This window comes from Rhipicephalus sanguineus, chromosome 1 (genome assembly GCF_013339695.2).
Source record: "Rhipicephalus sanguineus isolate Rsan-2018 chromosome 1, BIME_Rsan_1.4, whole genome shotgun sequence".
Classification (NCBI taxonomy): Eukaryota; Metazoa; Arthropoda; class Arachnida; order Ixodida; family Ixodidae; genus Rhipicephalus; species Rhipicephalus sanguineus.
Genome location: NC_051176.1, coordinates 237213198 through 237240507, shown reverse-complemented (window position 1 = coordinate 237240507; position 27310 = coordinate 237213198). Strand labels below are relative to the sequence as shown.

General features: G+C 43.6%; 1 protein-coding gene across 1 annotated transcript in view; it reads right to left on the bottom strand.

Moving 5' to 3' along the window:
- Positions 1–5794: 5794 nt before the first annotated feature.
- The window catches only part of LOC119375179 (ribose-5-phosphate isomerase), a 38917-nt gene continuing 17401 nt past the window's right edge, over positions 5795–27310 (bottom strand). Inside the window, exons 6-8 of the mRNA XM_037645372.2 lie at positions 21307–21448; positions 14854–14953; positions 5795–6125 (exon numbers count right to left, since the gene is read on the bottom strand). Coding sequence (XP_037501300.1) covers positions 6034–6125; positions 14854–14953; positions 21307–21448 — 334 coding nt within the window. The 3' untranslated portion in view covers positions 5795–6033. The remainder of the gene's footprint in view (positions 6126–14853; positions 14954–21306; positions 21449–27310) is intronic.

Here is a 27310-nt window from a genome sequence, read left to right as displayed (position 1 = left end):
AGGATTAGCGAAGGTATAGAGATTAATATTCTTTCTGTTATAATAACAGTTGACAACGGCGGGCAACTGCTCGTCTTCGTAGTTGCACCGTCGCCGCGAGCTTTCTGTCGTTGCGCTCACATATGGACATAGCGGAAAGTAAGAGAAATATGCTAAAGTAGATAGCTGCTGTGTATATAAGTACGAATTTGCCCGGCATCCTTACTACCATTGTCACTATTACGCGCCGCCTACACGATTACATGGTGGCAAACTGTGTCATGCACTAGGTAATCAAAACAAAGACACGCGATGGAGTACAATCATTTAATACCGTTACGCAAAATATATTATGGACAAGATGATTATGAACTGTGTGCTTAATTCCGTCGAGGTTTTTTTTTCTCATGCGTATGTGCATATAGGATACAAAAAGGCCTTGCTGTTAAGGTAGACTAACACCAGCACAAGTTTTGCTTCCGTGACCTCCGGCATGTGTGGATGGTTTCTGACGTAAATGTATGCGTAGCCTCAGTCTTGTGTAGGTGGCTACCAGCATCTTGCCTATTTCTTCCTTATGTTCTGCGCAAGTACTCAGGCATGGCCGGTCTACCTTCGCAAGGTATTCTGTCAGAGAGCGTAGTGGCGACTTCATTGTGTGTACATTGTTTGTACACCACGCAATAACGCCCATGAAGTGCTCCTCATAGTTCTTCAGAGTGCGGATCACTTCCCTGCTCGGATAAATCAAGTTTCGTCCATCACTCACATATTCCTTAAGAACTGTTAAAGAAGCATATTCATTGCTGGCTGCACCAAGGAGGGCATCCTTGCACTGGGAACAGGATACGGACTTCAAAACGCTTTTCAGGATGTAGCCTCCAAGATAGTACAAAATGCAGCATTCCGTTGCCGTCAGCTCCTCAATGAACAAAATCTCGGAGTCGTCTATTTCTTCATACAAATTTTCTGAGTGTTGCTTCTTCGCTTGAGAAAGGAGTTCGACGAGGTAGTCTCGATCATCAAGCTCATAGCTTGTTGTCCGCGGTGTATGTAGAAATGTAGCATTTGGCTTCAGCTTGTATGTAGCATTTGGCTTCAGCTTCTTCCATCCATCTGCCCGCTTTTGTTCAAAACAGCATTCTTCAAAGTGAGCCTGTACGGAAAATTGACGTTGTTAATATACGTGATTTGTTCCTTCGAGCTAGAATAACTGTCACAATAGCATAATAATTTTCCTGCACGACATACCGTATAAAATACCTTTATAAACAACACTGCGAAACACAAGCATAGCGCTTCACATGTTTTGAGCTCTCAGATTCACTCCTCACAAAGCTGTGTAGGCGCAAAGATAGGTAGTGAACAATTTCGTTAAAATAAGCGCGATGCGCCTCAGATAGCTACAGCCTTCGTGGTTCAGAAAGATTGATCGTATTTTCCAAACCTGTGCATTAGTTCATTATATCAAGTGAAAAAAAAAGGAGCTGTAAATGCACCAGAGGTTCCATATGTTGGTTCCCGCTGTAAGAGGCTACGTTGCCACCAATCTGAACACATAAAATAGCAAGTCTGCGTCTTAGAAAGAGTGGTGCAGACACGCTGGCATATGGATTTCACACTGCTATGAATCAGGTACTCACATTGCATATACAGGTATGGTTCGTCGGCTGCCACTTGTCCCGCTTGATTTTAGCGGTCCATAGGAGCCGTCTTTTTGGGTCTCTGGGAAAGGAAAACATTCTGCAGCCATTTTTAGCGCTGTTACTGCATTGTGGAACGCAGCACCCAGGCATTCTGCGCAAAGACGGCGTGAAGAGTGGTGCTTTCCGTGTCGAGCGGGAGAGTCGGCGCGAGCGGAAAGCAAGAAAATGGCGTCGGAGCTCCCCGAGAACCGGTTGTGGCGGCAACTGCTCCGTCAAAGAGTGGCTCCACCCTAAGCGGGGGCGCGCGGGGGCGCGCGGGCATCAAGGCACCTAGAGTCACTGTATATGCTACCTTTAGGTAGCAGAGTTGCGCATAGGTCCGGCTAGCAACCACAGTTATGCGGTGAAGTCGCACTTCGTTTTTGCAGGTGACATGCCTACCGTGTCGCCGATTAACCTGTCTGTCGTGTCGAAGACCGACGATAAACATTGGCTGTCGATGGCTATAGTGTTAATTCAGCTCGCTGCAGCGGCGGCGTCGAGAAATCAACAAATTGGCCCAAGCGGCAGCTTCTCCGCAATGCATGGTTGCTAGCGGCGTTGGAAGACAGATGCGCAACTCTGCTACCTAAAGGTAGCATATACAGTAACTCTAAAGGCACCCTACTTTTGCGCGGTGACGGACGGACGCCGCCACTAGACGCTACCGCGTTGTGCAACGCGCGTTGGAAGGAGCAACGCGCAACAGTTGCTATGTGCCGCTGTGCCATCACGTGATTGCCGAGAGAGTGTAAGGGGGAGAGGCCACAGCTGGCACCACGCCAGGCCACGGATGGACGGACGGACACCGCGAGTATGAGACATTAAAGGCTTTCGCCTTAATAGATTTACGTGTTTTTTAGCGTTTCACAGGGGGCTCTGCGGATGAGGTAAAACGCTCTGTGCGAGAGTGCGCATGCGGTGAAGCTACGTGCGCGTGCATGCGCGTAAATCGGCATCGGCGCCTTTGAAAGCGAAATGATTAACTGGTTCATAAGTTGCGGAATGTGACCGCCCGTCGTGTGTGTGTGCGTGCGTGCGTCTTTGTTTCCACAAATTTTAACAATGCGGCTTTTATGTTGCTCTGAAATGACATTGGGAAGAAATAAACAGCAGTCGTGTTTTCCTCGCACTGTTCTATTCGCAAACCGCAGGACCAGGAAAACAGCGCACCTCAAACTTGGGGAGAACTTATGTGCAAAAACAAAACAGTAATGCTAGCAAACGCGAACGCACCTTGCTCTTTTCGCCCTTGAACATTGGTAACAACTTGGTGAGGGCTAGTCGGTTAATAATTAGAGCAGAGAATAAACAGTGCGACGAGAACAAGGACAACAAAGGAACGAAGCGTTTGTCCTATCGTCTTCGTTCTCTTGTTGTCCTAGTCCTCGTCGTGGTGTTTCATCCTCTGCCCTTTTGCGGTTCACCTCAAAAATCGTTTACCAAGAAGCCCAGCTTAAAATCCGTTTTCGGGGCGACAAGCCCGTTTTCTGGTGGTTTTCATGTCAAACTCGGGTTAGCATGAATTAGTTCATGCTGGTTGTGTCATTTACAAACGCTTCTCTCACTTGCACACACGTTTTGAAGCAGGGTGACTAATAAAACTTTTTGCGTTTATTTTCATATCGACGTTGCAGAACTTCTCGTCATAAATGTTCTGCGCGATCATGGTGTTATTTCTTTTTCGCCATTCTAAGAGCATGGCGCACTAATTTATTTTCAACCTTTCATTTTCTCGACCATCTGGGCATTACCGTCGCCAAAAGGGTGGCTTTCTTGTCCAGTCTCTCGACAAAGGTGCTCTACGCCATCTCCACCGACACCGAGAGACCACGACCTGCAGTTAAATATAACGCTAGAGCAAGCGCAGAGCGAGGTTAGCGCGCAAGCACGCTCACATAAGCACCGCGAGCAAGAGCACGCCCACTGCTGCTCAGCACAGCGCGAGAGGAGAACGCGCGCACGAGCGCCTTGAAGAGCGCACGCGTAGCGCGAGCAGAAAACGAGAGGAGAGAGAAAGCACGCGCGCGCGTGCACCGCCGGCGGAGCGCCGTGCGCGACCGCGTAACGAGATTTCTGAAAAAGGGGGCGCTTTTCAGAAAGGAGCAGCAGCGCCCCTTGCCCAGGTTTTCTCGTCTATAATTCGGCGCTCCGAATTATTTTTAGGGCACCTGTACATTCACATTACATGTGGCTAGTCTTCGAGGGCTGTGCCGGAAAGAGCGGCTTCCCACCGATTGACAGGGCCAGCCGACTTTCTACTTCCTGCATACTCTACAATGGGGCTCAAGTATGCTCCTTCAAGCAGTAAGTGAATGCTGTAACTTTATAAGGCTTGCTTTTGCACTAGGGGGACAGAAAACAGGTCACATTAGTTAGAGGCCGTTGTGGGCAACGATCATCAAATGTTGTTCTGAGGATGTCCCGAGGATGCCCTAACATGCCAAGTGTACTTCCTGAGGATAACCCTCGGATGCCTTCATGCTGCCAGGCATGCGCCTGCTACTGTATACAAGTTTCACGATCCTTCAGTTTGCAGGGAACCTCGTAAGTGTTGTCCAGGTTACTCCGATAGTGTTCCCGGGTGCTATAAACTCGCTGTCTTCACTAAAGTAACTGAACAACCTCGGAGAGAGAGAATTCATAAAGGCAGGGAGGTTAACAGTGCTGGGCAAAAATCTCAAAAATATGTCAGGAGTCTGAAGGTTTATAGCCGCTGTTTACAGCAACGGAGAACACTTTTTCAGCATGGCCGGTCGGTAGTCGAGGCTCCTGAGAACGTGTGAAACAAACATTATAGCGCAGCACGCGGCCTGGAATTTGCAAATAACTCTCAGTCAGCTAGATATTGCTCGCTCTTCTCTCGACAAATGATGTCATAAACCCAAAGTCCACGGCCATTGGCTGATTTGAGCATCGTGAGCTGCATAGTTACCGCGGCAGACGCGGGATGCCGCAACGTGCCCATGCGCTCGCTTGCGATCACTAAAAGCAAGCCGCGCGTTCGAAAAAAAAAGGGGGAGGGGGTCTCAAGGTTATGACGCGCGTTGTAGAACGGACGTAGCTTCTTGCTACAGCAACGGCCAGTATCACCGATGCTCAAATGTCAGGCTTCGTTCCTCCGCTTTGTAATTTGCGTAATTTCCTTCCAAGGAAATTACGCAAACTTGAGGACAGCACCTTTCTTTGCATTTATGTAAATATTTATTGTGCCTATATTTACGATTTTGAAGGCCTAAAATGTTGTTTTGCCTCCTATTTTTGGTGCCTAAAATGCACTTTTTATTGCCTAAAAATCCGGCCTCTAGTAATCAGTCACACATCAAAGTCATCACAGCAGCAGTTAGCAATCAGTAGGATATTGAACTAATCTAGCACACATTAAACCAAAATATAACATTTGTGAGGTACAATTATACAGCTAAATTAGATATACTGACAATGCCAGTACGTGTAGCATTGTCAATATGCTAGTATACAGCTAATACAAGCTGCGTACTAGATGATAGTACACAGCTTGTTTTTGTTTTCGTTTAGGCTTGCTGAATGGTCACATGATTATAGTTCACTGTTTTCAGTTTCCCAGCGCCATTTTGGAGCAGGTTCGGAGCAGTTTCTGACAAATACTATTACACTTTGGAGCAGCACGGAGCAGCATTTCTCTTTTGGAGCAGTTTGGAGCAATTGGAGCAGCACTTCCATCACTGAGTCTGCTTTTCCTTTTCATCTCTTTCTTGACATTCTTGTATATGTCCTGCAGTTTTTTTTTTTACAAATATCTTGCGTAAATAATTTTTTTTCATAATACAATTAGGAAACATGTTCATTGGAACCAATACTGGTGGAAAGAGAATTTTTTTTCCTCTAGCAGTTGGTACTATCATACATATCAGTATGGCACGCGTTTTGCTAATGGCAAAAGTATATTTATTGGACCACCCAAAAGTGCTACTTTTGCCGCAGACAGGAAAGTGTTAACAAACATACACAATGTTTTCAAAACCACACCGTTGCTTGCTGTACCTCGTAGATTCATTTAAGTATACAATGATCAGAAACTTAAATTTTGGGATGGGCGTCACATGCATTTTTAGCGTTAGTGTTAAGGATGACAGAAACAGCAGTATATAAAAAAACAGTATTTATTCTACATTCTAGGAGAATGAAAATGATCCCTCAAAAATACTGTAAGATTGCCAGTAGCACTTGCCAGTGGCTATCTTACAAACAGCAACTTGAAGTTGGTAATAAATTGTCTAGCAGCCAGTATAGCAGCACTGCCAAGATCGGTTTGAAGCTTAACCTATGCACTGTACATTATTCAATTTTGTATATGAATATAAAAAATATAACGAGTTGCAAAACTGGTTCATGGGGCTTTCTTCTCGTTCACCGAGCCATCGTTTAACCCATAGTAGGCCTTGTGCGCCATACCAACAAAAAGGCCTGTTTCAACAACACCTGCAAGTGCAAAAAGAGATCACATTATTACAGTAAGCATCAGCTGCATTCACACACGTCTAACAAAAGCAATGAGTTCCACCAGCTGCTTACTACTGTAAGCAGCATGGATAACGATCACTTCTCATCAAAAGTTAGCATTCAAGTTAGCATAACTATAACTGCTCAGATGAAATCTTTAATTGCTATACTGAGCCATTAAAATATCATAGCAAGCTGAAGAAGCTGTAGGGATTGGCATTACACTTGTAGAGAGCATAGACATTGCTGAGACAAGGCCTAACATAATGGCACAAAGAAAGCAAATATAGTAACAACACTCAAAAGAAACAGCCTTTCAGAAACCGAGTGAACAGCAATTTGATTCTTTCACATATCAAGGCCTTTAAGCCTTTTTGCCTTGTTAGGAATAAGTTAAAGTAATGTAGAAAAAGGCTCAGACAGTCAAAATTTAAGTTTTGAAGTAAGCTATGGCACCCTGCACAAGTAATTCAGTGCTTACGCGAGCGCCTCTGGCAATAGCGGGCGTACCCTCGTTGAGAGAGAGGGAAGCAGTGGCATGTGCTTGGCCTTGCACGAGTGTGACACCCAAGAAAAAAAAATATCTTAAAGGAGCCATTACACGGTCCCCAACAATTTGCCGTTTTCAGTGAGAAATAGAAGTAAATGGTTTATTGTGCCTACACATTCATGAAAAATAGACTGTACATGAATATTTCAGTACAAAATGAGCCTCAGAAGTTGCCGGCTATAAACCCCGCCCACCGGCGGAAACCGCCATTTTGCCATGGCGCGTATGACATGTGCAGCACAGAGCGGAGCCGTGATTTTCTACCAAAGTTTCAGCCACTGAAAATTGTTCAATTTTAATGCCGTGCTTAAGAACGCTGAAACAGTTCAATTGCACACACAGCTGACCACAGAACAAACTGAATCGAATATTTTTATAAACACACTTGCCGGAATGCAGATGCTCGCAAAGCAAGCAACTTGTTATGTCACGGCTCGAGAGTGCGCCAGTGTTGCTCGGCTTTCAGGCTGCTTGAGTGTTTATAAAAATCGACCAAATGCACTAAAATTTCGCCAGCTTGTTTGTGAAAGCACGAAAATTAACGCACATAACACAGATTATGATCAAAAATTGGGTCTTGTAGTAACAACAGTTGCATTGCAGGATGCCACAGTATGCATACATACAACCCACCGGGAACAAGGCTTCACACCTTGCCAGTGAGAGTTTCATCACGGCAAGTTATAAATTGTGTTGGCTTTCTTTTGGAAGAATCTTTCACATTCAACTTTCCGTAGTTTACAAGAACTGAAAATGCTAGCAGAATTATCAGGGCGATATCATTTTGGGAAAATTTAATGGCTTTTGGTGGAATTTAGATGGTTAAATGTGTAGATTTGAAGGTTGTTTTGGTGCAATCAATGTCCAAGTCATAAATTATGTGCATGTTTGAACAACTGTAGTTCATTCAAGATATCACGGTGACTTTTATTAGTCTGCATGAATTTTAATTTACTGACTGAATCACATCAATTCCAGAAAGAGTAAATTTGTTTTTCCCTTCAACTATAGCATATTCCCTTTTTTCTATCCCAATGTTTGTAGGTATAACATGCTTCCCAAATACTTTTTTTGGTTTGTTACACCCCAAGCTTGAGGAAAACTTGTTTGATCCCTTCAAAAATGCAGCAGCCGCGGGTATTTGCATTTGCACCTGATGTCCCCTAAGCAGTCACATTTGGCGCCTACTGTTTATCTATTCACCACATTCCGGCATACACATACAAGAACAAACAACATAAACTTATCGAAACTATGTAGTCATTCAAGACTAAATTGTCAAATCGCGGAACAAGTTCTCAAACACGAGCTGCCTGGCAACTTGGCACTGCTTTTTTTTTTCATTGACCTTGGACTTTCCTTCAATGACGCACTGCACAACAAAAATATTGCTGACACTGATTGTCAAGCGAATGGCACATTGAAATAACAAAAAATGCGCAACCTGCAGTCAAGTTGGCACTCTTGGAGGGACTTTTTATCTGCATCTGCGCAATACAGTGGACAGTGATATTGGCCCTAAGATCCGTGATTCTACCTTTCAAATCATGCACATATCTTGCTTCCTACAATAGTTGGCCGACAAATGTCCAAAAGAATGAAGAACAACCTCAGCGCTCATGCTGCTGCGTTTGTCTTCTAAATTGTCGTTCTTTGCTAGCACTCAACAATTGTTCCTATGCTTTACCAACAAGGCCGAATGTCTCGCCTACTTAAAAAACGTTAAATTTCATGTAGAGGTCAAAAACCTGCTCTTATAACCAGCGATACAGTACCCAATGGAGGTACCCCCATTGCTGCCCTTGTCGTACCAAGAGTTCCCCATAAAAGCTCTCCTGACCCTGACAAAAAAAAGTGGTCACACTGATGCAGGGGGGCAACGCGATTGTGGAGGATTGTAACAGGTGCAGCGAGCCAATAGTCCCTCCAACCATGACAAAAGGAAACTATTACCCCTGTGAATATATTACCACGCTAAAAACTTGTGAACATAATGCAAAAGATATAAACCAAGAAACAGAACACGCCAGACTAACGCAGTTCATCGTAATGCAGCATCTATTATACTGCAATAAAGGCTAGGACAATGCGATCTACATAAGCTTTTAAAGATGGCACAAAGATGAAGAAGAAGTAAGTACGTGTTACTGACCTGCTACTGTGCTACTGCTCCTCTAAAGCAGCGCTTTTACCCTGTTTTGACACTGACAGTATTGAGTAATCTACACTACTTAGTTCCACATTTGCCCATGCCTTGCATCAGTGCCCAATTTCGTCCTTTTGTTGCTTCTGTGCAGCAAGTGACAAGCATGATGCAGCTGACCATTCCCTGAACGCTTTCGTGAATCTCTGTTTCAACGATAGAGAAATTTTCAGCAAGCCAGGTGGATTGTTATCACTGGTCAGAGCCCACAACTTTGCACAGATTCAGTAAACAAGTACACCTGTGAGCAAAAGTATATGGACCCCGAAAGTGTGAGTCTACACAGTCTAGTCGCGAGCCGTCTGCTGTCGAGAGCATTGCTTTGACAGAATAGCTGTCGAGAGCATTACTCTCACGGAATGTTTCAGAGAAATGCTCTCAACATCAGGCAGCTCGCAACTAGATGGCGCAGACGGCAAAGGTATACGGACGGCAATGGTCCGTATACTTTTGCTCACGGGTGTACATACCAGCACTTCATGGCGACATGTGCGTTAAGGAAGTCTTTCGTACTAGAGTACCAAGTTGGGCTAGTTGGTGGAAGTTCATCTTGAAAAAGTGTTTTACTGCACTAGAAACGCAGACAAATGAAGACGGGAAGACAGGACTGTGCATGTCCTGCCTTCCTTTGTGCGCGTTTTTAGTGCAGTAAAAAACTTTTTCAAAATAATTCTCAAGATGTAAATACAATGTTTTCTTTTTCTTAAATCTGCCTTTTGGTTTTAATAATGATTTTTTGCATTGTTTTGTGTCATGAATATTTGGGTGGCCCGGAAACTTTGGAATATAGAAAATTATTTCCTCAGGTTTTACTAAACAAAGTGTCAATGGCTTCTACATACTGCAGTTGTATGAAATTCAACAAGGCCAATCTTATTGCTCCGTCTTCCTTGCATGTACCCTTGTACACCCGGCAGCAAACGTTTACGGGAAATGGGCTTCACTGAAAATCTGAATATCTGCTCTGTTCGTGCATGACGCTTCTAATCCAGGTGGTAATTGTGTAGGTCGCAAGAACTACTATAGGCTAGAACAGTCAACTGGAGGTTATGTTCCCAGACAAAGTGGGAATATAGCTTTCTCTAAAATTTCACGTACCGCAAGCTTTTGCTGGAGCAAGTACATGAATTGTTTGGGAAAGCTACCAAGGCTCAAGCTGCAAAGTCTCCCAACTTTTCATCTAGGGTAAACTAACCTTATTGCTATCTATCATATTTAGCCTAGAGTCGCAGTTACAGAAAATCACACAAGCTTTGAAGACTCGTAAATACTGATCGAGGTAGACAGAGCAATAAAGTTCATCTTATTAGTAGGGGTGTGCGAATATTCGAAATTTCGAATATTTTTCGAATAGTGTTTGCTATTCGATTTGATTCACACTGGAATTTTACTATTCGAACTATTCGAACTTCCCAAAAACAAATACAGTCAACGTCCAATTGAAAGTGACCCCTTCAGATTTTTAATATGCTTCGCCTCATTACACTTTCGTATTGCGGCAAAGCTGCCTTTCAAGCTCCTTTATGGCCGAACTTAGCCAAAAGACAGTCAACGTCCGATTGGAAATTGTCCCTAGATTTTCAATATGCTTCACCTTATTACACTCTCGTATTGCGGCAAAGCTGCCTTTCAAGCTCCGTTACGGTTGAACTTGGCCAAGACACAGTCAACGTCCGATGGTAAGTGGTCCCTAGATTTTCAATATGCTTCACCTCATTACACCCCGGTATTGCGGCAAAGCTGCCTTTCAAGATCCGCTACGGTCGCCAATGTATTAACTCAAGAAAACGCTGGTTCCGACTTAGAGATGAAAGATGTGGCAGAGGTGGGGGCTCAATTAATGCTGTTTTGGACCTGAAATTGGGGCAGGAAGTCCGAAAAATCGGAAGCCGAAGCTTTTTAGCATCCAAAATTTCAGACGTTCTTATATGTCGACGTCTACGAGGTAGATTTGGAACTCCGGACTTGAAGGGAGCACACCCTTGTGCGCCACATCAGTTGGGCTTCCACAGAAGTTGAAAGAGGAGAGGCTGAGGACATAGGCGTGCGCACAGGGGGGGCAGGGGGGGGTGGACGCCCCCCCCCTTAATCATCTAAGAGGGGGGGCGCAAAATCCGACCCGTACATTGACCCTTCTAGTCACCTAGGAGTGGGCGCAAAATCTTCCCCATACATTGACTTAGTAGTGTGGGGGGGCGCTGCAATGAACCTTTGCCCCCCCTAATGGGGAACCCTGCGCACGCCTATGGCTGAGGAAATGGCATCTTTGCCTATCACGTGTGAAGTGTTGTCGGCAACACTTTGGTTGCACCAAATCATGTACATAAATACAATTCGACCTCTACATTGCCTCATTCTTGATAAGACAACTATGAAACGCCAGCGCTTCATCAACCTAGCGAAAAGAAACACTTTCATGTTGCTATCTCATAAGAATAGGCTTAGGAATCCTTTCTAACTTTTTTTCTGCAATTACGCTTCGAAGTATTCGAAAAATATTCGATTCGATTCGCACTCACACTCCAATATTCGAATTCGCTTCGCACCCAAAATTTTGCTATTCGCACAGCTCTACTTATTAGTTTTTAGTCGTACAGAAGCCACTGATACCTGGTTTAGTCCTGCATTCGTGTAAGGTAGCACTCTGTGCACTACACGTGTGCTCATCAAACACTATGTGCTTGAGTCAGTCACTTGTATTGAGCCCACTACAACAGCACTAACCAATGCGTATCACCATTTCTAAAACGACTGTACGCTTCCCTGTGTGCACTGGCTCTCTTCTATGCACCTCATGAGCTGACATGACACCTTGGAAGACATCGCTTGGTGTTTAGCTAATTGAAACCACTTCAATATGCACAATCTGGATTTGACTACCATCAGTCAGTCAAGTTGACGCAGGACAAAGCTGGTGTGCACCAGGTACTCGTATAGCTTGGCTGTGTTGTGTACTATACAGTGTCATACTAGTAGAGGGTGTGTCCAGATAAGATCGAACACGAGGTCCTGGTCACCATTCCCGATTTTGATGAAATTTACTGTAGGTATAGGCATTACACCCATAACAATGGTTTCGCAGTTAGTTTTGCGAAAAAAAATTTTGTTCGCCTGAAAAAAAAATATACAGATTTCGGCCGCAAAAAACGCTTTTTCGCCAATTTCGCCGTTTCTGAATTTTGAGCGCACCTAGGGAAAAAACGGTGCACTTCTTCGTCACAATATTTATTCGCCTTAAAGAACAAGTGAAATAGAATCTTATGAGTCTATTATTTTCCTTGCTTGTCCAAGCACTTTTGAAGAAAAAAATCACAAACTTGGCAAATTGCACAAAATACCTTCATTTCAGGAATTTATTGCTACAAGTAAGTTAAAGTGAGGATAATAAAAATCGGTACATATTAACTTTGATACTTTCGCTCTCTTTTAAAATAATTTGCGCGGTTTTATCGCGCTCCGTTTTACTCGATAAGTGGGCTGAAACGTAAGTGATTTACCAAAAACGCCGAACTTTGAAAATGATTTTCTCAAAAAGGCCATTTTTAATTTTTTTTTAAAATCTCTCCGATTGAAGTCAAGGACGTCATCTACCATTCTGCAGAAAAAAACGTTGCATTATTTTGGTTGCTAACAAGTTATAGTGCGTCAAATGTGACCATGCCAGCCTAGCGGCCGCATCGTTCGTTATGTGCTGAAACTCGGATATGAGTTGTTAAAAATACTTGTACATGACATAATCACAAATCAGCAGCTCCACACCAACAAATGCGCAGCCAGGTGTCATGGTTCAGCAAGCTTTGTCTTGCGATCAGCCGCTTGACAAACCCGCAGCAGCGGCCGCTCGATGCTGCGGGCACTCAGATTACATGAGTGCCGCTTCGACTGCGGATGAGCTCCCCTTGCGCGCCAAACCACCAAACTACGCTCAGAGGACAAACGAGAGAAGTAATGCATCACTGTGAAAGTTAAAGGCTGTTAAGTGCCAACAAATGTCATAATATGCAACGAAAACTCTGCCAGCAATTTCCCAGTGAGCGCCTTAAATACAGCACGCATGTATTTTTTCCCCCTGCTGTTATGCCCGAAGCCGCGAAATATCGTGATAAAATCTGGACTGGCGTTGAATATTCTATCTGCGGACGCGCAACAATACAGTATTGTAAAAGCGGTTCTTTAATGAAGCACACGACTTGGACACACTTCTTGTCACAGCCGGCTGACACAAGTGTTCTGGCACGAGATGAAGAACAACTGCAGTTTAAGTTGTTCGACCATCGGAAGCACGTATCACAGCTTTCTTTAGATGTCAATGGTTTTCTTTTGTGTCATATGTTGCTCACAGAATGAACCTATAATTATATTTAGGCCATCCGAAGAGAGAAAGCAACACATGAGCGCCCTACTGGAGGAGCTCACTGGGAAATTGCGGGCAGAGTTTTCGTTGCATGCTATGGCATTTATTGGCACTTAACAACCTTTAACTTTCACAGTGATGCATTCCTTCTCACGTCCGTCATATGAGCGTAGTTTGGCGCGCAAGGGGCGCTCATCCGTAGTCGAAGCGGCACTCATGTAATCTGAGTGCCCGCAGCATCGAGCGGCCGCTGCTGCGGGTTTGTCAAGCGGCTGATCGCAAGACAAAGCTTGCTGAACCATGACACCTGGCTGCGCATTTGTTGGTGTGGAGCTGCTGATTTGTGATTATGTCATGTACAAGTATTTTTAACAACTTATATCCGAGTTTCAGCACATAACGAACGACGCGGCCGCTAGGCTGGCATGGTCACATTTGACGCACTATAACTTGTTAGCAACCAAAATAATGCAACGTTTTTTTCTGCAGAATGGTAGACGACGTCCTTGACTTCAATCGGAGAGATTTTAAAAAAAATTAAAAATGGCCTTTTTGAGAAAATCATTTTCAAAGTTCGGCGTTTTTGGTAAATCACTTACGTTTCAGCCCACTTATCGAGTAAAACGGAGCGCGATAAAACCGCGCAAATTATTTTAAAAGAGAGCGAAAGTATCAAAGTTAATATGTACCGATTTTTATTATCCTCACTTTAACTTGCTTGTAGCAATAAATACCTGAAATAAAGGTATTTTGTGCAATTTGCCAAGTTTGTGATTTTTTTCTTCAAAAGTGCTTGGACAAGCAAGGAAAATAATAGACTCATAAGATTCTATTTCACTTGTTCTTTAAGGCGAATAAATATTGTGACGAAGAAGTGCGCCGTTTTTTCCCTAGGTGCGCTCAAAATTCAGAAACGGCGAAATTGGCGAAAAAGCGTTTTTTGCGGCCGAAATCTGTATATTTTTTTTTCAGGCGAACAAAATTTTTTTTCACAAAACTAACTGCGAAACCATTGTTATGGGTGTAATGCCTATACCTACAGTAAATTTCATCAAAATCGGGAATGGTGACCAGGACCTCGTGTTCGATCTTATCTGGACACACCCTAGACTATGGTCAAATAGGTACAGCTGCAATGGGCCCACACTCGTTTGAACTGGAAGTGGCGGCCAGTGTGTATTGTACGGCCTCGCATTTTTACACGCCAAAACAAAATACAGAATCGGATGAGACCGCCCAGCAACTATAGCACCACATATTATGGTACACTATATTTCAAACATCTTGAAAATGAGACTATGAAAGCTCAGGTTAATTATATAGCTGCCACTTTCCACTAAACCTGGCATTAACACAAGCCCCTGGTTGTCGCACTGAAGTGTTCTGTTGCAGCGGAGACAAATTTTGAGAGAATTTTGTGGTTTTAGTGCAATGAACAGCAAAAATAGCACCTTAGCACAATTTGCACAGTGTACCATCCCTGTGAACTCGGCATACACAAGCTTAATTATACTTGGAAGAGCCATACAGCAGGTTCTCACAATCAACTACAACCATACACAAGGCACATAACAAAGCATATGCAGCAGTAGATACTTGCCAGGAATCATTTTCAGCGCGGTGTTAACAGCTGACCAGTCCTTTTGTGGGGTAAACTTGCAGTCAAGGATGAAGTTTCCATTGTCAGTTACAACTGGTCCCTTTAAAAGGTAAAAGAAAAAAAATTACAGCAGGAACCATCTTTTCATGTTTGTCACAGTCAATGCATACAGCATTTAAGCACCTTATAGATACATGTGTTTGAAAAGGATGAGGATAAATAGCACGACGCTCCAAAATAGTCAATGACAAAGTGCTCCTTAAAGTACCAGTCAGCAACCATATCGAATGAATGGCAACTCAAGGACACTCCTCCAGCATTGTGAAAATGTGCCAAGCATCTAAATGCACTGGCTTGCACATGGGACATCCTTAGATGTGTTCTATTCCACCTGATAAGGCATGCAACTGTGGCATAGCAGTTAGAACAAGGGTTCTCAAACTCATTTCCACGAAACCCAGGGGCTCTACAAGCAACCTGAATAGCTGTGATCCAGTTCCAGTTTATGCCCCCTTAACACACAACTTGTTGCTTTAGAAAAGGAAATGTACACTGCATTCCCAATTTAATGATGCCATTGCACACTGCATATGCACATCAGGATTCTGTGAGCAGCAGGAGACCCACAGAACAGTGGCATTAAGACTCATTAAAGAGCCAGTAAACAACCCCGAGGCCCAAAATTTGTATTGAAGAAAAATATGCGCGCTTTTGCTATGTGAACATGCTGCCGCAAGAATTTTGCAAGTACGTGCTATAATAAAGAAGTTACAGAGGTTAGAACATCCATTTCAGCTGGTTTCAAATTTTTGCGCGGCCTCCCCACCCTTCTCCGCCACAGGGAGGGGAAGGTGTAGCCCGTCATCGTGACTCAGCCCACTTCGGCAACGTGAGACGACGTCAGCAACTGACGTCATCAGCGAGCTCGATCAGTCCGAATGCTTTTCCGCTTGCTGCGGCTCCTGGTTGTTTATTGTTTACATTGTCGCACATGCTCCGTAACTTGACGAGCAGTTTTCGGCTCTTCGATATTTTTAAATCTTTGTGACAGTACATAATGCAGCAGGAATGCGTGCCTGCTTTCCAAGACGATGAAGGGGCGCGAGAAAAAAGAACGGCGCTTGCCGCGCGTGCGATGGGAAAACCAAGCAAGCACGACCCGTCCAAGCTACCGTAGATTCCTCTCTCCGCTCGATTTGCAGCCGACAACTGTACAACGCTTCCTCCACGTGTTGCTCATGTCCAAGGCCATGTGTGTGCAGGTGCTACACAATGCAACTGCGTGGCCGAAACCGCATCACCGCAAGGCCAAGAAACAAGGTGCAGTTTTGTAGCGGTGGGTGGGAACAGGAACTGACGTTAACTTGTTGAGACCTGGTTTAGACCCATCGACGAGCTGAGTGGTATGTCAAGTTGCCCATGGGCAAGCTTGCGTCACTGCGCGTACGAGGAGGATTGGTCAGGCGAAGGAAAGAGGCGCGGGAAGTATTTTTCGAAATGGAGGGTCTGCGCGGCGCGCAGCACTAATATTCAGAAAATGTGATCGTCGCGGTCTACTGTACGAATTGGCGAGCTTGTTTGGGGGGTGTAAAAAAAAGTCGGAGCCTGTTTACTGGCCCTTTAAGACTTCTTTGTAAATAGTTTCTTCACAATAGTTTTGATAACCTGTAATTTGATTCTTTTTTATTGTATGGAAGATTTATGCTACTTTTTAATGGATCTTTCTCTTTGATTTTTTTCCCCCTGTTCTTGCTGTACACACTCTTATTTTTAACCGAGGGTCTAGTTTGCAGTCACTGACTTTGGGAACCTCGTCTGCATATTTGTTTGTACCAATCATTGTAACATGGATATTAATAAACTTCAACCGAACTGAGTGCACACCGTGAAATTAGTGTTATTCGTGGTCCCACAGTTAGCCGCACGCACTGTCCACTTTTAATTCATGCTCCCAAGTGCGATTTCTAATGTACATGGAAATCAATTAGACAATTACGTAAGCCTAGAGCCACTTGTGTGCCTGATGGAGCATATTTTTGCTGCAAAGGAGGTCAATATCAGCTGTTTAAATGACATTTTATAATGGACTTGTGGGGTGCATTCATGCGTTATCTGTGGCTTATGGCACATCAGCACTTGCATAGTGTAGTTTCTGTATATATATGGCTAAACTTCAATACAAACTTTAATTTATCAAAATTCTCAACATAACAAATTATTAAACTTTCTATAACTTATGACTATAGAAACATGCATTTTTAATCTCAACCTAATGAAGCATGTTTATTTGCGATTTCAATACAACAATGTTAGGTTACTGCCAAAAAAGGAAAGCAGAAATTTTTGCCGGTGCCAGTGATCCAATGGTTGAGTTACACGCAGTTTTCGCAAAGGCCTTTTAAAGTCGTGTGCAGTGCGAAAGAGAGCTGCGGCCAAAAAAGCAGAGCAGTGTCCTTTACAAGCAGTGGCTGTGGGGTAAGAATGCACTTCAATGCTCTCCTTGCCTCTGGAGCCAGGCAAGGCCACCCTGGTGCGTCGTATTGCACACTGTACGCAGCGTGTTTTTTGTTCTGTGCCGTGCATGCTTTGCATCAGTGACCAATTTGGTATATTTGTCGTTGCAGTGTGGCAAGTAACAAGCGTGAGTAGCAGTATCAGCAGTAGTAATAACACAACAGTAGTCTCACTTATCTTTCGAGCAATCTCTATTGGTGAGGTACAAAACGATGTCGCTTGTTTTGGGATATTGCAGAGCTCACTCTTTGTGATACCAAAGTCCACTGAAGCTATTCTGTATTCACCGAGGAAAAGGATGAATCTTGAGTAAGAGCAATGGGAATTCACAGGCGTCTTTTACCGGAAATAGTATCAGTTTTTATCAGCAAATGCACTGCTTTAACAAGTTTTAACTGGCTGACCAATTTTTTTGGAGCTGTTCACAGTTACCCGCCGCAGCATAACTACTAATTATATAAAATTACGTGACTATTCTTTGATGAAACCAGCCTAAAAGAATTTTGTTGAAGCAGTGCATTGACCGAAATTTGAAACACCACACCGGACCTTGCTAATTCTTCGGACAATACATGCATGCATAGGTGCAAAACAGAAAGCACGGCCACAATGAATAAAGGTGCTGTAATGCCAATTGATGCCTGGCTTTCACGCAATTTTAAACCAAAGAGCTTTTGTTTTTGTGGCATTCGTCAGGTTTCAATGTTGTGCATTCATCAGGCTTAAGCTTCGTTCACGAGTGAGAAGTAGTAGCAGAGCAAAAGGCCATCTTTGTGAACAGCAAGCTGTGTGGTGAACATAGCATCCAGTGCCGCACCTCTTCAGGCAACACCCAAAGCTGTGATGGCGAGCCAAAGTAGCAAAATTGGTGCGACAGCTTTGTTCGAACCAATTACCCTTGTGTTCAGCCTGCCTTTCTTTTGACTTTCCATATGCAGTGTGGCTTCTGTGGACATGACTTCGTCAGTGCGGCATCACACCAAAAATGTGGTCGCTGGCTCTCGGGTTGGAGAAAAGTGACTATGTTAATGGAATTTTTTTTACCGCCCGATTGAGACATTGTTTTTAAAACCTTGTGCTAAAAAAATGTTTCAGCCACTATACCATGCATAAAAGGCTGAATTTAAATACAGTAAAGTTTCAATAAAATGAAGTAAATTAGTGATTTTACCGATTTCACTACACTGAGGTTAAACAGTACACGCTGGTTTGCTATCACACTACATCACTTTTGTAATCAAAACACATGATGAGTGCTTGTGCATGTTATGTGTTATCGCTTGTTTGTCAGGAAGAGCAATGGCCTTCGAGACTGAAGATAACACACAAATGCCGCGGCACTTGGTTAAGCGAACTTAGAAGTGTCATCGCACTAGCCCTTTCCATATCCTCTGTATGTTAAAGGTGGACAGAGAGGAGGGGTTCCACAGCACTCTGGAAAACCTGTTCTTGTCCCTCAATGCCACAAAGTTTGAGAACCCCCAGGTTAAAGCATCAGGCTCCTGTGCTACAATCCCAGAGTTTAAAGCCAGTCGTCGGAACATTTTTAGCATTTTTGTTTATGTTTATCCAGTGCATGTTTTACGCTACAGTGACATCGCTCGCACACAGATGTGCATGCATGCATGGTGCCACTCGCAGTTAAGCAGACCACTGAAACCGTTGATGGTATCTGGTGTTGCGATGTGCGGCACTTGAGGCTATATTCAGGGAAAGATGGAGGCTTGAAGAGATGAAAAGTTCTTGAGCACGGGGTGTTGCTGGAGCCAACGTTTCAACAAGCAGTCTTGTCTCCTTGCCTGCTTCCTTGAAGACAAGACCGCTTGTAGAAATGTTGGCTCCAGCAACACCCTGTGTTCAAGGATCTTTTATCTCTTGAGACTATATAATGGATTGGTCGTACCAAAACGGCTGAGAATAGCTAAAAATATGATACACATTTTAAAAAATACAAATCACCAATTTTGACAATAGCCTAGTTAACATAGCAATGTGATGAACATTGCAAATTCAGTGTAGTTATGCAACACAAAGAACTACTTGCACACATTACTTGCCTGACAGTATGTATGATGCATGCTTATATCTTTTTGCAGAAGGAGCTAAGGCTAGAGTGCTAATCACATAGGAGGGTCACTAAGAATGTTTTGAAATAAGATGCAGCCAATGTTCATACAATGTTGCAATTTCGTACATATTGAGATGCTTGAACTGGTATCGTACTGCACAAGCACGAAGGATGGAAGAAGGAAGAGACAGGAAAGATCTGACTTCCAACTGTTTGTTTCTTCAGAACAACAAGCCAATATACAGGCATACACAACACATGCACAGCCTGTGTGTGCAAACCTCCAAGCCTCTGTGAACACTTTTGCGCAAGTGCCCCAAGGAAAAACAGCCACACGTATGCAAAAAAGTCTTTCTTCTTCCATCCTTCGTGCTTACGCAGTATGCTACCCGTTCAATGATATGAACCAACTAGCCTGCAAAAAGGTCTTATTGAGATATCCTAACTTGTGGGCTGTCGGAGTGCAAAGTGCTAACAATGCAATTGGGGTTGAAAGCAGGATACCAGGCAATTTTTAGGTGCAACTTTGCATGCGGTTTCAGCGTGTAAACGTATCTAGACGAAATCACTCCTGTGCTGTGCAATACAAATTGCTCTCGCTTCATGTTAAAAGACAGGGCATGTAAAGACAGACACAAGAGAGAAGTCAAGACACCACAAACACAGACTAACAATGGTATGAATGTACATACCAACTAGCTCAGCTCTGCTATTCTAATGCTCTCACTGCACTACAATATCCCATCAGTACAGACAAACCTCGATTCAAGAAACCTCAATTTAGCAAATTCACAATGTAACAAGCTATATTCGTTTCCTAATCTTAGCTCCATTGAAAATCATGGGTTTTCTTTTATATGATTTAGCGAAGTAACCTTGTGCCACAGTTTTAACTAAACAAAATCTTCACATATTACATACACCCACCTTGCCCCTCTATGACAAATGAAAGTGTGAACATCGGCTGTGAAAGAATCACCTTTTGCTGGAGGAATTTTGCACTGAAATGCTGCCTTTGCATGAAGAAAACACCATGGAGCATATGGAATGGAACTCACTGCTGTGCTATCACTTGTTACATAAAAGTTAATGGCATCCCCCAACCCCAAGAGTGGCAGGCGTCACTACACTATGCCACAGAAGATCTTCCCCATTTTGAGCTGCAGAAGATGGCCGACCAATGATCAAGACTTCGGTATGATGCCTATATAGATAAGCATTGGTAATGGTGGCAAAAATCATCACTGAAAGAACAGAATGGAATGTGCTGTTATACAATCGCCTCTTATCACGTAAAAGTTAACAGCACCAAAAAGTTAATGCCACACTGACAGTTAAGGGTTGTTTCTATAACTGGTGGTACTTACCCGCATACCCAGGCCTGAGGCACGCGGGTAGTTGAGGGGGGGGAGGCGAGTAGTTCTTACTATTATTAGGAGCACAGTGATGTCAACTCATACATCCACTTTGCCAGCTGCTGTTTTCTCTGTCTCTGAGAGGAGGCCGCTGTCACTTCTTTATTCTTTCATTTGAAGGTGCCGGTGTCTAATAATGACAATTTTGATGTGAGGCAAACATCACAAGAATACTTACCAACTTCAGGCTAACAGCTTCATTGTCAAAAAAAGAAAAAAGAAAAGAAAAAGTCATATATGTCATATCAAAACCCCTCTACCACATGTGTATCTTTCAGATAATAGGAGCAGCATATTACAAAAAGAAAAACAAGACAGCCACCAGTTTCAAGCAACAGTAACTTGGTCTTCTTTGAAGCAAGTTGCATAGACATTTAATAGTGGTATATAAGGGCTCATTACAATGAAGTTTAACTGTACTATCTATTTTTCACCTATGTTCCAGCATTTACTTACACATTTCTTAGCTGCCTGCCGCAATTCTGCCTTATGTCCCAGCAGCTTTTCTATCTTCCTCTGCACAGGGACATAAGACATTGGTATCACCTCGACAGGAATGCCTTTCTTCCAGTTTTCACCAAGCGTAGAGGAGTCTTTTCTGCATGAAATAGCAGAGCGCATGTGGTTCATCACGCAACTCTTGCACAGCAAAGCAAAGTTTGTGAAAAATTGCGCAATGACATATGCCAGCAACACTTACCCGGTAAGCGAAATGTGATCACTATAGCATGACGCAACTTGCGAAGTACTAATTAATTACTACAGTGGGATCTCTTTGATAAGGACATAAGTATTCACTAAACGGTACTACAGTTAAATCTCAATATAATAAAGTTGCTTTTTCAGATACTTAGTGTCAGTCACTTACATAGTACCGAGTCTGCTATGACAGTGCTCACAACTACACCTTATTATTTCACAGCCCACACATATGCTTGCCAGCACATGCGAACTCTTACACGCACTTACCACCTGCCGTGCCCTGCAAGCTTAAAGGAGTGGTGACACGAAAATTCGGACACAATTTGACTGTTGCCTCATAATAATGGGTGCATATAGGTGCCATCTGTACAATGTCAGTCACAAATACAGCCTAAAAAGTATTTTAATTGAGTTTTAAAGTTCGTGAAAGCGCCGAATCGGAAATAGAAGCAAAAAGCGATGATGTCATCGAGCAGGGCCTTTGTGTAAACAACGTACGTCACGAGTTCTGGCCGGGTTACTGGAGGCATGTACGAGACTGACAACGCTGGTGGCGACACCTGACAATGCATAGCATAACCAGAGACCTACAAAATAACATTGCAGCGATTTACCCGCTTACTGACTCTGTGTAAAGCATTAGCAGTGAGATAATTAGCAACTCACAGCATTATTATTGCTTTTTTTGCAACAAAAACAGCAACACTACGGAGAAAACAGAAAAACAAAATTATTGTAGTTGGACAAAACGCCACAAGATGTCGCTACCGGCTCCGCGGCTGCTGCTACTGCTACAGCCGTCAACAGCCCCGGTAACCAGGTATCCACAAACGTTAGGAAGTCTACAGACAAACTAAAGCTCTCTACTGCCGGGATCGTATTGCGTAGTGGACAAATTACTGCTTCGGCGTTCTGACGTGCGTACGTGGGATTGCTATGCCTTGAGAATGCTGCGTTGCCTAATCTAAATACGAGTCAGTAAAGCGTACGTCACGTCACTTGCATGTTACACATTAACACTGTTACAGAGTGCTAATGTTGTGATTTCACTGCTTCCTTCGTCACTTCTCAACCGGCTACTTTACAAATGAATAGAGTGAAAATGTTTCAGCACGTCTAATGCTGCGGCTGCTCCAAGCTTTACGGAAAACGTCGCCTCAGTTGGACGACCACAAGAACGAAATCGCAACCACCGGCGAGATTCGCGAAGTGAATCGAGCTTTTTCTGACTGATTTTTACACTCCTCCCAGCTCTTTCGTCCACTGCCGCACTAGATAAGCAACATTGTTTGACGATTGAGGAAACAAGCACTCGCAACGCTCCACACAGCAGACGAAACAGCAGCGCTGACAACATGGCAGAAGCTGGCCAGTGACATCACTGGATCTCGCGGCCATCTGACAGTATGTGTTTACGAGTAGGCCGACTACATCACGGGGCCATCGAGTGCTCTTCAAAATCGAAACTGCCTCCGGTCGTAACATACCAGCATATAATTAAACATTCCTCTCGCGCTGGGGCAAATGAGTTTTGTTGCCGCTATTAACGAGTCAGTAGCCACTAATTAAGAGCAAAAGACAGAGGTTAACAAATTTTCTGTCACCACTCCTTTGATGCCTTAGCAAACATCACATCGTACATTCAAGTGCTTCAAATATGCACACATATTACAGTAATCGAATTCACTTTGACACGAGTTTAAATTATTTGAAATTTTGAAGTATTCGAAACGAACGAATAGACATATATTTGACCGCATGTAATGCCCCTGAAAAGGGTTTCACTGCAGCGTGGGGCTGCTATGCCGTGAAACCAACTATCCAGGGGAAATCCACAGTGCTGCGAAGCCACATTTCAAGGTTAAAGGTACTATTACCTTCACCTCGATTAATTATTCATTTTTTTAACTTTGAAAGCATGTTATGAGGGTTTATATGCGCTAAGTATAGCAAATTTGTAACGTAACTTATTTTACTTTTTATAACTTGCACCATACTACTGCTCAAATCTTGCTACTACTAGAATTTGCTTCAACTTCACTTCGAACCAAAAAAGCGACATTCACATATGCCTAGTTCCTATTCTTAAAAATATTGTGCAAGTTAAGTGGGTCCTGACCGGAATGCTCATTTTTCTTTATAATATGTAATATATATTATTTGAACTATTCGATTCAAAATTATTCCACGAAATCACTATTCGCTTTGAACCTCAAATTTACAATCCACCCGTCTCTATCGTACTGAGATAATTGACATTGCTTCAAAATAAGCAATCTGAATTTGCCAACCATTTGCTGAATTTGCCCAGACTAAGAAGAATTTTATCTCAGAAACCTGTACGAATTTCCTTCTGTAGTTTAATACTACTAATGGATGGGACTGAAAAAAACTATGTCCTGCAGGACGCACTTAGTGTGTAGCGGGCGTCTCCCACATAGGGGCAGACGGCGAATACCTGGCGACCGCTTCATGGGCCTGCTGGACGGCCCATTGCTGGCCGGTGAGAAGTGAGCTTCTGGGGGACCTCTACCACTTGTCTGAGGTAGAATCAGGATAAGCATTTCTACACTCCCACAGCATGTGTGTGAGTGTCGGCGTGTACCCACACGAGGGGCACGTGTCACTGTGGTACGTGTTGGGACAGAAAATGTGGAGTTTGGCGGGGTTTGGGCACGTGTGCGTTTGTAGTAAGCGTAGGGTTAGCGCCTACGGCCTGTTAAGTTTGGGGTGTGGGGGAGTAAAAATGCAGCGTCCAAGGTAGAAATGTTTTGCGATATCCCTATGCATAATGGGTGCATCCCAATTGGTCTCTAACTCGGAGAGATGGGGCTGCCCTGGGAAGCATAACAATTTCTCTTTCATGAATTTTCTGCTGCATGTGGTGCAATAATATTTGGCTTAACATGTTTACACATTTCACGTATTTGGATTTTGGAAAAATTGCCTAAAAAGAATTGTTCATGAGAAAATTCAGTGGTTGGAGGGTTCAAGGAATATGCAATGACAAGAAATATCAAAGTATCTGCTCCTGGCATCAACTTCCGGGAAAAAATGCAGCATTTCCGTGTTGCAAGAGAAGACATGCAGAAAACAAACTATGCATATCAGATGCCAAATGTGTTCTGCTTACTGACTTCCAAGTAGGAGTAGTACTATTTCAGCAGCGTGTCATGCAAACTTGATTAAAAAAAACAATACTAGACACAGTTTCGCCACAAAGGTGAAGCAATGAATGAAATAGCAACAAATTGGAATGCTGTACGAAGTAGCGCTAGCAAAGAACTCCTTTAGCATCTAACCTGGCGTAACTCAACAAAATGCTGGTGTAAGGTAACGTGGCAGCTGAACAAGCGAAGAGACGTTCATGGTGTCTATCCCTTAAACACAAACTGAGTGGTGAGAACACAGCACGTACAAAGGTATGAGCAGTCTGTTGATCCTGTCAAGATAGGATGCGTGCAGCCACATCTGGCTGCTCAAAATACGTAGTTCCTACTGGAGCCCTGCAGCCACCACGGGCACATAACACTTTCGTGACCATGCCTATCTGCATCGTTCTTATGTTAACGATGATTTCAAGTTCAAATTTGGCACTCTCCGAGCGCTTCTGGACAGCTAACGCCATTTAAAGGGCAAAAGAGGCAGTATTTTATCAGTCTCGCTTTTGAGTTTCTTTTTTTCCGCTGCAGGGGGATTGTTAAAGCTCCTTCGCAGTCTGGGAGGTGAGCGCATGTGGCTTCGGTTATGGCGTCGACGTCGCTCGCGGGTGCTTTACTAAAACAGCGAATTTTCATGGATTCGAATGAATCTGAGCATCAATCTCAGGGTGATGGTAGCAACATAAACATGGAAGACGACTTCGATTCGTCACACTTCAGTACAGACGGCAATAGTGCGTCAAACCGCCCCGGGACATCAGCAGGTATCCGCCAGCAAGTTTCGCTTTATTCTTGGGCCGTTTTATTGCTGCTGTGCATTGATGTAAACGTATCCGGTGCATACTAAAGGTCACAGCTCTTATCTGCAAGGTGTCAACTTTGTTCGGACGGGAGCATTTGGTACCGGCAGCAGAAAGAGCAGAGTTATCTCCGCGAAGACGGCGCGGAGTGGACCTTTACCTAGCGCTCTGGAGTGCCGTGCAGAGGCTTCTTCGTGTTGTTTTTCACCGTAGAAGTCGTCAGAGAGACGTGCAACCACACAAATAAGTATGCGTGGATGCGTATTTTTGTAAAGCCAACGCACAGTAAGCCAGCCTTTGTTTCACCATATCGAGAAACTGATTTGTGCGGTGGCATGATAGGCACCAGTGCATATATTTTTGTATGTATGTAAATAACTTTTGTACTTACAGAGCTTATATTTAAGTATTCTTCTATAAAGGTTTCGTGTTCAAAACGTATATTTCGATTTTTTTTATGTTTACACTGTGCAAAGTAGCATTGATGTTCTTATGAATGTTTTCTTTTTGTTGCATTTGTCTTTGTTTTAGATAATTTTTTGCTAATATTCGAAATAAATCTGTTTGTTTTGAAATTAATACTGTTGGAAAGACCAATTCTTCATCTATCATTTAATACCTTACACTTTAGCATCAATCAATTTCTGTGTCAGAAAAAAGAATATTTTCTGGACTACCCAAAAACAATCAATTTTTTTGCACTCATGAAAGTGTTAAAGGGGTCATGAACTACTTTTCCAAGTAATGATCTAATGACCTCAGTATCGGAGTTTACTGCCTCCAGAATCGATTGGCGCAAAAATTTCTCGGATCCCTCAAGAACGAGCGGAGTTACAGGAGTTTGGCACACGCTCTCAGCACTTTCTCTCTTTTCTCGTCTCAACGAGCGCACTGGAAGCTACACGGGGAGGGATGGCACGGGGGAAAGAAGTTACATCAGCGCACGTCGTCATACGCGATCGCTCTCCCGCTGTGATTCGCGTGCGCGAGTGTGGCTACTGTGTAAGGTCAGCAGAATGAGGAGTGCAGCGCCGACAAGTGGCGGCACCCCGTAGCAAGAAGCGCATCTGATCTGAACGCCGCTCTCGATTTATGTCGGCTATCAGCCAATGAGGATGCTGTGTCTTTTGCGACGCAGAGATGCAGATACACGACGTATCTCTAACCAGCCTCTGTTTGAAAAGAGGGCGCCTGAGAAAACAGTAACTTCGCGCTCCGCTTGCAGCCTTTACGCGGCGCGCACGACTGCAATATTTGGCTGAGCAGTTCATAGCCGTGTCAGCTTTCCGCAGGATGTGTTTTTTCAACAAGCCCAAGGGGTGCTTCATGACCCCTTTAAGAGTAGGTACGGGCACTTAAGAGTAGGTGTGCACCAGCGAACGCCGGTTCACCCCGGTCAGAGCCCAGAGTGGACAGAACACAAAATATGTATATTTTTAATTAAGGCGGCTACAAGCATTTATTATACATGCACACTTGGCTGGTTACTTCACAATAGTTCTCGGATGGTTTAACAATAATAGACTAGCGCTAAAAGTACAAGCACGTGCAAAAGAGGATGTTCAATAACTCTAAATGTCCTTTCATATTCACAAGCGCTTGTTCCCAATCAGCAGTCCACGGCCCAATCTTGAATCAATTCTTGTTTACACTTGTTGACTGTAGCACTTGGCCTGGGAATCCTTCCTTTTGCAGTCAGACTGTTTACATGGCTCTTCTCGCTGCCGCTGCCTGAACAAGCACTGGTGGATATGAAAGGAGATTTAGAGCTCTTGAACCTTCACCAATACAGGTGCT